Source organism: Tursiops truncatus, chromosome 1 (assembly GCF_011762595.2).
Source record: "Tursiops truncatus isolate mTurTru1 chromosome 1, mTurTru1.mat.Y, whole genome shotgun sequence".
Taxonomy (NCBI): domain Eukaryota; kingdom Metazoa; phylum Chordata; class Mammalia; order Artiodactyla; family Delphinidae; genus Tursiops; species Tursiops truncatus.
Window position 1 is genome coordinate 22,999,382 of NC_047034.1, and position 10,251 is coordinate 23,009,632.

Below are 10,251 nucleotides of genomic sequence, written 5' to 3' on the forward strand. Positions count from 1 at the left end.
GATATAAATGAACTTATTTACAAAACAGAAATAGACCCACAGACACAGAAAACAAACTTATGGTTACCAAAGGGGAAAGAGGGAGGAGGGATAAATTAGGAGTTTGAGATGAACATATATGCACTAATATATATAACATAGTTAACCAACAAGGTCCTTGTAACGGTACTCGATATTTTGTAATAACCTATCAGGGAAAAGAATCTGAAAAAGAATATATATATTGATATATACATATATTTATATATATAAAACTGAATCACTTTGCTGTACACCTGAAACTAACACAATGTAAATCAACTATACTCCAATAAAAAATATCAAATCAACTATATCTTCAATTAAAAATAAAATCAAAACAAAGAGGAGTATAGACAAACAGACTGTGGACAATGAAAATACGAACGATTTCAAAACTTAAGCTACAAAGTCTAGCACTTACCAAATAAAACATTTTCAGATGAAAAAAGAAATTATCAAAGAAGAGTGATTTGCTGGATGATGATAGAGAGCTTAGCTGTTAAATATGATATAGAGCTTAGCTGTTAAATATGATAGCTACTAGCCATATGTGGCTACTTAAATTTAAATCAATTAAACTGAAATAAAATTTAAAATTCAGTTCCTTGGGGGCACCAGCCCCATTTAAAGTGCCCAGTAGGTACATTGCAGAAAGAAATGTCAGACAAATGCCAGGTGTGAGGACCAAATACTCTGCTAGTGGTTTCAGTTTTTCTTTTCAAGTGTGTAGACATAAACTTGGAACATTTATGGTTTCCTTTCTCTGAGGTTGAAATGTTCTTTTAACTTTATTGCATAGCTATGTGAATCGGGGTCGTGAAAGACATACAGAAGAGTCTTTCCTGCTCAGAGGCTTTTGGGTAAAAATCACTGAAAGAAGAAAAGGAATCATCCTTTTAAAAAACTCAACACGCTGGGTTCAAAATCTGTTTCGTGTTTGTTATTTGAATTTATACGACGCTGACTAAACAACAAAAAAAGCTTCTTAACATTTTATCACTTTCCTGGCACATTAATACCTTTTGGGGGTGTTGTCTCTCAATCTCTTGTAACCACTGGTTCTGAAATAAACTTCAGAAACTGAAGAGGCCTGGGCAGAAGAGGAGATGAAATCAAAGCGAGGCCAGGATCAAAGGGGCAAACAGCTCTCGGATCTCAAGGTGAAAGCAGAGCCCTCGACTCCCCTCGGTTGCCTTTTCCTGGCTCTCCCTTTAATAAACACCCAGGGCTCCAGGGCCAGGCCTTAGGGCAGCCCAGAGGGGAAGAGAGTACTTAGCACTTGGAGAGGAAAGGCAGGCCTCTGTGATGTCTGGGGGAGTCAGTGACAGGAACCGTGGTGGGAAATGTGGAGGAAGCAGAACAGGATGGTGACCCCAGATGGCTCCATCCTCCCCAGCCTGGGCTGTTACAGAGCCAGTCTTGGCTCCAGAGAATAATGTTTTCTTTATGTGTCGTTTTTCTCCTGCGTTTTTACTTGTATTTACCAGCTCTCCCCGCATTATACAGGAAGCATCTCTGAAAACTGTCTTCTATTTCACCTTGCCCTTCCTTTGTGTCTATTTCAATAGGCGTTACTGACAGACCAAATATAAGTAATGGACAAAAGCGCTCAGCAAATCAAGTGGTGAGAAGCAGAGCCCACGTGTTATGAGGGGGAATCAGACCCCTGACCTCAGTGATCCTTGTCTTCCGCTAACCCTGAACTTTGCTTTGCTATTCTGTAGCTGGTAAACTGACTTGCTTTGGTAGAAGAAAGTACTTTACAGAGCTTATGTAAAAGGTACTTAAATTTCACAGATTATCTATTTGGGGAAAGAACTCACAATAATTATTTTTTAAGATATTGACAAGGATCGGGCTCTTTCCATTTTGCATTTGGAGAAACAGGTATAGAAGAATGAAAAAATGTTCGTTGTGCATTCGCAGCAGGGTAAATGAGTAAGGAATCTAGAACTTGGATTTAGTGAAAACCACTTATGATTTTTTAGGTGTTTGTCAAGCAAAAGAGAAGCAGAAAATAACTTTAGTGTGAACGTACTCCCTGGAGACCCTGTAGAGGCTTACAGATTGCTCACCTTAGTCAATGAAAAGCCCAAGAGAACTAGGAACACTGTTCCTACTGTGCAGTAAAACCTCTTTTCAGATACATTACATTGCATTCTTTGCTTCAGTTTTAAAAAATTAGTTTTTTTTTTTTAAATTCAGATTTTACCAGTTTTTCCACGAATGTTCTTTTTCCTTTTCCAAGGATCCAACTCAGAATACCACATTGCATTCAGTCATCAAGAAACTAGGTTTTAAAAATGAACTTATAACAATAATACAGGCACATAATTAAAAAATAATAAAGCACACCGAAGGGTATAAAACAAAGTCTCCAGCTATAACACTTCACTCCAAATTCCAACCCTGGGTTTCTACTGTCTCCTCAGCGAGGTTATTTTTTTAGGTATATGCAAGCACACACCATTAAAACTTCATTTTAGAGTGAAAGGAGGAGAGAAAGGGAAAGGATGAAATCTTATTTCAACATAGAGGATTATAATTCCACACAGACTCTCAGGAAAAGTCATCAGGAGATAATGCTCATTTAGTCAGTTTGGAGGATTATCAAGTTGCAAATTGAGCACTGCAATTTCTTACCACCAGTTTAAAAGACAGAGAAAAGACTGTCTTACGTGTTTAGATTCCTTCATCAAATCGTCACCAGGCACTCCATTCGTGTCTGCAGGTCCATTTTCCTGGCAAAACTGCAAAACAGGCCGGTTTGGGGGGCCCCTCACAAGTGAGCAGATAGCAGCAGAGGAAAGAGGCTTGGACAAAGGACTTGGGGGGGGGGTATTTCCACACAGGCCGGAGAATGCTGATGACTCTTGACCCCTGGGCAGAGTTTCTGGGTTGCTGGGCCATCTGGCTCTTAAACCTCAGCCGGCAGCCAGCAGCCGGCAAACCTCTGCTTTCCTTGCGTGGTTGGCCTCCTGATCTCAGAGCGACAGCAGTGGAACTCGGGGTCTGCGTGGATCTGGCTCCATCACCTCTACCTATGACTGGGAACCCAATGGGCCCAATGTGCCTGGAAGAGAACAACCCCGAGACTGGAGAGGGCCAGGGGGCTTCACCCTCCTCTGAGGCTGGCAGGGGAGCTCAGCAGGGCCCCCGGGGGTCATGTCTGGAGACCAGCTCGGCACAGTGCCTTTGGAGTCATTTGGGCCTCGTCTAGATTGTGGAGTGTTTCTTGATCTGTAAAACTGGGATAGGAATACCTACTTCATAGGTACATAAGTAAAGCACAGCCTAGTACAGTGACACTATAAAAATGTTTTTTGAATTAATGAATGAAGGAGCATAGTAAAATAAGAGGGTCTGACCTCCCATCCCATACATCCTCTGCCTAAAAACCCCAATGACCTGGCTAAGGAATAAGGGAGGAAGGGAGGAGAAGGGAGAAAGAGAAAGACGGGGTAAGGGGTGGGTGCAGATGTGAGAATGGTCAGACTGCCTACAAGAGCCTCGGGGGCTGCGCAAGGGCTCTGGGACACGGTCCCCGACCCTATCCCCTCTCCCCACAGGGAGAGAATCAAGCACAGGGCTCCTCTTTGCAGCTGCCCCAAGAATCCTTTTTGCTTTGACACCTGGAAAGTCCATCCAGGACGAAAGTATCCAAGGTCTTCCTGAGGCTGTCTTGTAGCATTCTAGAATGGATAGAGACAGGGGGGGACTGTAGCCTAAGAGACCCTCCCAACTCAGAGCCCTCTCTGAGTCAGTGACAGTAAATGGTCCTGGTGAAATCAGGGCTCAGGTTCTGGGAGCAAGAAGACCCAGGCCTTTGGGTTCCTCTCCTGAGGATGTGCACTCTGGTGGAGCAGTTCCCATACTGGACCATGAGTTTCTATAAAGTGAATTCAGTGGCATCCAATTCAACAGATGTTAATTGGTGCCTTATGCATAGCGCCTTATGCATAGTAGATGTACAAAGCAGACACTCAAGACCTGAATGAGAGAAGTGGTTCCTGTTAAGTCTTTACAATCTAGGAGGGGAAGCAGATACATAAACCGTAACCACAGTACCAATCTGGGTAAAACGGGAACCTTAAATGAGGACCAAAGGGCAGAGGCAAGAGAGAGTGGAAACTTGGTGGTGCCCCTTTCATCTCCTCCCTTCCAGCTCAGACGCGTCTTGGGCATTGTTGGCTATCTGCAGAAAGGCCAGATCAGGAGTCAATAAATGAGTCTAGAAAGGCACATTCTCAACCCTGCTGTGCCTAGGGTACCCTTATTCCTAGGCCTACAGGGACATTCCAGACAAAAGGTCTCCTCCCCTCCAAGGTGAGTTTACTGCCTCTCTTTAAGGTCTCTTTATCTGCACCGCCTTCTTCTGATTCAGGATTTGTTAGGGAGGCTTGCGGAGGACAGGGGCTGGGCTGTTTGACCAACCTGGTACAGGGTCTAGCACATAGCAGGGGGGGGTAAATAAATACCTTTGCTGACGACAGACGGGGCAGCGGGCAAAGGCTCACTGACCTGGCCATGCGAGAGAGAGGCGGTCCCCGGCCCTCGCCGCCCTGAGCGGGTGACCTGACCCCAGAGGAGGGCGGTTCCGCCCGCACTCCGCCCACGCACTCGAGGGGCCCCTGCCGCCGCGCTCCCGGGGCATACCTGCTCTGGGGGATGTGGATTGCGGTGGCGGTGGCGGGGCTGGCGGGGCGGATGAACGGGGGAGGGGTCGGAGGGGGCCCAGGCCCAAGTTCACGCCTTCCTCCCTCCATCCCACGGGCAGCGGAAGCGATTATTCCCCACCGGCGTCTGGCGGGGCGGGGGGCGGGCTCGCACCCCGAAGGGACACGGGCCTCCCCGCGTCCACCCCTTTGATCGCGCCGCCACACTGGGCCCCCTCCCTCAGCCCCGGGGCCGGTATAACTAGAGGCCGTGCCCCTCCCGGCGGCGCACTGGGGTCCGGCAGCGATGGCCGCAGCTGAGCCCAGCCAGCTCCAGTTCGGGGAGATCGCCGCGCCCCCCGCCTACCGGCCCGCCCACCCCGGCGGGGCGTTCCTGCCGCCCCCGAACCCCGCGGCTGCTCTGCTCCCCGCGCGTCCCTCGGGCCCCGGTCCGGAGCGCGGCGCCCCGGTGGCCTTCGCCGGCTTTCTCGGTAGGGGTCCCGGGCCCGCGGCGCCGCCCTCCGCCGCCCTGGGCCCGCCTGCGCCCCCTAAAGGCGCGGCCGTCCCGTCGGCGTCGCAGCGCCGAAAGCGCACGTCGTTCAGACCCGAGCAGCTGCAGCTGCTGGAGCTCGTCTTCCGCCGGACCATGTACCCCGACATCCACCTGCGTGAGCGCCTGGCCGCGCTCACTTTGCTCCCGGAGTCCAGGATCCAGGTGAGCGGCCGCGGCGGGCCGGCACGTTCGCCGGTGCCACTTGCTTGACGTTGGGCAAGTTCCTTCCCTTGAGCCTCGGTGTCCTAGGCTGTAAAACCAGTACTTGCTTACGGTGATTGTGAGGCTTAAATGAAATAATTCAGCTGCACGCTCAATGACTTCTGCCTCTCATTGCTGAGGATAATAAGGACCCCTCCGAGGAGGCTAGCTGGTCTCTTTGAAATGGTCAGAAAGTAAATCCTCAGCAGGAAGGTAATAGGAAGTATTTTCACACTTTTTCCTTATCCAGGAAGAAGGGACAGATGAGGCACAGTTGGTGTTTCCTCCTGCTGGCTCACCAAGTTGCCCCCTGGGCCCCTAGGCCACTTTCTTGGCAGGTATTCGGTCTGCAATGTGGGTTGTAAAGGATGTAACGTCTTGGGGTAAAGCCTGAAGCATGTGGAGCTTCTCGTCAGAGTTTGAAAAATCTAGCGCCAGGTGCGTTTGTTGCCTAAAGTAATAAAGACAGGTTCCTCGGTATTTGTGGGGAAATAGTGAGCTGAAAAATTTATTCATATAAGTGAATGAAGTCCACTGAGCAAAATGCCTCCTTAAATAATTTGACAAGGGAGTACACTTTCAAAACCTAATATTCTGGGGCTTCCCTGGTGGGGCGGTGGTTGAGAGTCTGCCTGCCTCTGCCTGCAGAGGACACGGGTTCGTGCCCCGGTCTGGGAAGATCCCACATGCCGCTCTGAGCCATGGCCCCTGAGCCATGGCCGCTGAGCCTGCGCGTCCGGGCCTGTGCTCCGCAACGGGAGAGGCCACAACAGTGAGAGGCCCGTGTACCGCTAAAGAAAAAAAACAAAAAAAAAACCCTAATTTTCCAAATTCTTTTAAGGGCTATCATCTTTAAGCATAGTAGCATTTTTTTCCTAAAATTCTTAAGTGCTGCTATTTCTGTGGCCTCATTTTTCATTGCAGATGTCCCTATATAAAGTATAGCTAGAACTAGGTATTATTCCAATTTTGCATCTGGGAATGGTGAGGCCGAGAAAGCTAGGTGCTCTGATTTGTGAAGTGTTCTGTGAAAACCATAAGGTTCGGGAGCAGGGAGCCAGGGCATGTTAAACTGGAATTTATAATGAACTATGAAGGTGTAATAGTAGCATGAGGACTCCAAGCAAAAGCACTTTCTCTCTCCCCACTTCCAGGTGTGGTTCCAGAACAGGCGTGCCAAGTCGCGTCGTCAGAGCGGGAAATCCTTTCAGCCTTCAGCCAGGCCAGAGCTCTTCCTCCATCACTCTGCTTGTGAAACTGAAGCAGAATATTTGAAGCCCCAGCTGCCTCTGGAGGTAGATGTGAACTGCCTGCCGGATCCCAACAAGGTTGGAGGAGACATCTCCAACCCTAGCTCCCAAGCTCAGAATTTTGAAACCTATTCTCCTCTCTCTGAAGACATTGGTTCAAAGCTGGACTCATGGGAGGAACACATCTTTTCTGCCTTTGGTAACTCTTGAGGAGTCTGGGAGAATTCAGGATAAGTTCAGAGGAACCATGACTGACAGCCAGGGAGACACACATCAGAATACCATCCTTTCTGGCTTCCATGTTAAGGACTCATCCATGTTAACCTTGGTAATGGTTTTGGGTCATCTCTCACCTGTGAAGCTTCTTCCCCTTTTGCCCATGAACTTTTGCCCATGGCCTGTTCTTTCTTTATAGTACACACCCCCTAGGAGTTCTGGCATTTTTTACCAGTGCATCTCCAAATCTGCACTTTCATTTTGGTCTGCATACCTGCTCTTTCCTACCAGTCCTGTTGGTATTTTTTTGAACTAGTTTTTCAGAACTATCTTCACAAGAACGCCTTGGTTCGACTCAGTTTCCCCTTGTGCTTAACAGCTGCTGTCTTCATATGGCTCCTCCAAGGCTTATACCCTTAGACTCATGTTAACCCAGCTCCTTCAATCCTCATCCTATCATCAAGATTTACTACTTTTAAAATTTGGCCTGACATCTTTATGCTCATTCGTAGCTCCGGTGATTCTGCATCCAGATTATTTAAGAGCCCCCTGCCTCACGTTTCTCAGATTTAAAAAAACTACTCTCTAGAAATCTGTAGTAGCCTCCAATTGCTACCAAATTATAAAAACGTTTTGGTTACCCTTCCGGATAACGGACATTGATAGCCTACAGGACCATTATGCGCATCTTCTTAGGGTCACCCATCCACGATATATATATGCCTCTGTCTCAAAGCCACTCCTTTCAGTTTTAGAACCAAATTAATAACCTGTCTCTTTCAAAACACTCTAGACCTCCCTCCTTCTGAAGGCTGTAACTTTTTCTAATCCTCATTTTGTACCTGTTACTTCAATCACTGCAGCATTACCCTTAGCACTTGTTATTGTACTTCTGTGCAACTTCAGTTTATTATTATTAAATGTTTTCCACAAATGTTTCATTGTAATTCTATTTAAATGAGTTCTGTCCTTTAGATAGCACTTAGTACAGCGCTTCACTCCATAACTGCTCAGTACATATTTTGTGGTCATGAGAAACATTTCTAAAAGAAAAGTTTCTGCAAATGTAGTTTATAAAGCCAGAAATCATGGTATCAGCAGGCCACTGTGCTGAGGAATTTAACTTGGTTAAAAGTCTATCCAGCTTGTTCAAAGTTTAGTAACATGAGTCTTCTGGTTTCAGGAGATTTCTCTTTCCCAATTTATATGATAAGAATGTATGTAAATTACTAAGTTAGCCCAGGATAAATTATTGCTTCGAGGTTTTGAGGGTTTTCAAACTCCTAAGGACAAAAGGAAACTGTTTGTATATGAGGTAATCATAGGTGAGGTTTCTCTGTAAACTGTGCTTTGGAGGCAGCTCATGAGAAGCCATGGCTGGGGCCAGGACTCAGGTTTGTCTTTTGTTTTTTTTTTTTGTAATGGATTTTTGTTTTTCTTTTGGCTATGCCACGCGACTTGCAGGATGTTAGTTCCCCGAACAGGGATTGAACCCGGGCCCTTGGCAGTGAAAGTGTGGAGTCCTAACCACCGGACCGCCAGGGAATTCCCCAGGACTCAGGTCTTGATGATTCCTAGAAGAGTCAGAGCTATGCTGAATGTCTCAGAGATCATACATGCCAGCTACCCTGATATTCATAGAGGTGTTAAATGGCTTGCACTTTTCAGAGTAGCAAATCCACTATTAAAAGCAACCAGGACATGGGCTTCCCTGGTGGCGCAGTGGTTGAGAGTCCGCCTGCCGATGCGGGGGACACGGGTTTGTGCCCTGGTCCAGGAAGATCCCACATGCCGCGGAGCGGCTGGGCCCGTGAGCCATGGCCGCTGAGCCTGTGCGTCCGGAGCCTGTGCTCCGCAACGGGAGAGGCCACAACAGAGGCCCACGTACCGCAAAAAAAAAAAAAAAGGCAACCAGGACATAGTTCAGGCTTTAGTAGCAGACTTGCCTTCTGAACCCTTAGAAGCTGTCTGAAACCAAAAATGAAATGATAAACATTAGCTCTTACCATTTTCAGTGCTTGTTATGTGCCAAACATCGTGCTTGGGGCCTGCCCCCAGGGTGGCCAGGAAGTCTCACAATCACAGAGCCCTTCCTTTGCATTTAGACTTGTGACAAGGCCAAATGAGACGACATAAATACATTCACAACTGAGAGACATAAAATAATTAACTTACAGTCCCCTGCTGGGGAGAGACGCCCGCTGGGGGAAGCACAGGGCAGGGGCCCCGTCCTCCCCAAAGCTTGGGTCTGCAGCCAAGTGGGTGTGCGTCGCCTCCTGTCCGTGTCTGGTTCCCCACTTGCACCAGAAAATACTACAGTACTGCACCATCTCTGGATGGCTGAATCTGAAGATGTGGAACCACAGACAGGGAGGAACTACATATAGGAGGGATGACTGTGAAGTTACACAGGGATTTCCCATGGCAGGGAGGGTTGGCCCCTAAACGCCCTCCCCACACCATGTTCAAGGGTCAACTGTGTATCAGACTTTTCCTTTATTGTTAGCACGTTGTGCATCCAGTTGAAGACATCTTTCCTGCTCCTGGATTATAAAGGTATTTTCCTGGCTTGTCGTCCTACAGTGGCCTTTCCCGTTTAGGCTTTCAGTCCACCTGGACTTGACTTCTGAATATGGTGTGAGGTGGGGGGCAAGTCTCATTTGTCTGTCTGTCAAACTGTCCCAGCACCAGATTAACTTTTCAGTTACGTCAGCAACTAATTGCTTTATTTTAAAAAGTAATAGAAAAAAAAAGTAATAGAAACACTCCTACTAAAGTTAGTGAAGTACAAACCACTTCTTTCTTATCTATAGGCAATGTGAAGATTTTTGTTGTTGTTTTTTTTGTTGTTAGGGAAAGAAACCATTATAAAAAAACATTTACACTACTTTATTTCACTTAAACATTCGTGTGTCAGGATATTTTTATTTCATCATAAATGATTACTTAAATCACTGGCATAAACATTCCTGAATTTTGAATCACTTTAATTATAAATACTTTATTTATCATTTTAATTTATAAATTTATAAATTTAATTATAAATACTTTAATTATAAATACTAAATATAAATTTTAAAAAGCTAGAAAGACAATTTCAACACATTTTACATGAAAAATTTAAAACATTTGGTCTTTATTTTCTTTCCGTTCTTACTTTTCCTGGATGTTCTCAAATAAAGATAAGCAAATGACTTAAAAAAAAAACAAAACTTGCAGTCCACTAAGGATCACATTTAAAGGAAACTTGGTAATTAGCTTATTAACTTTATCATTGCATTTACGTTGTGTTATGTTCTGCTTTCCCCAGTGAAGAGTTTAGAAAATCTACAAATATTTAAATATTGCCACAATT

General features: G+C 46.2%; 1 protein-coding gene across 1 annotated transcript; it reads left to right on the plus strand.

Moving 5' to 3' along the window:
- The first annotated feature begins 4,843 nt into the window (after window positions 1-4,843).
- Window positions 4,844-7,828, plus strand: MIXL1 (Mix paired-like homeobox). The gene is made up of 2 exons (XM_004320952.3): window positions 4,844-5,391; window positions 6,585-7,828. Exons 1-2 carry the CDS (start codon window positions 4,984-4,986, stop codon window positions 6,888-6,890), a joined length of 714 nt encoding a protein of 237 aa, XP_004321000.1. The 5' UTR covers window positions 4,844-4,983; the 3' UTR covers window positions 6,891-7,828.
- Window positions 7,829-10,251: the final 2,423 nt, after the last annotated feature.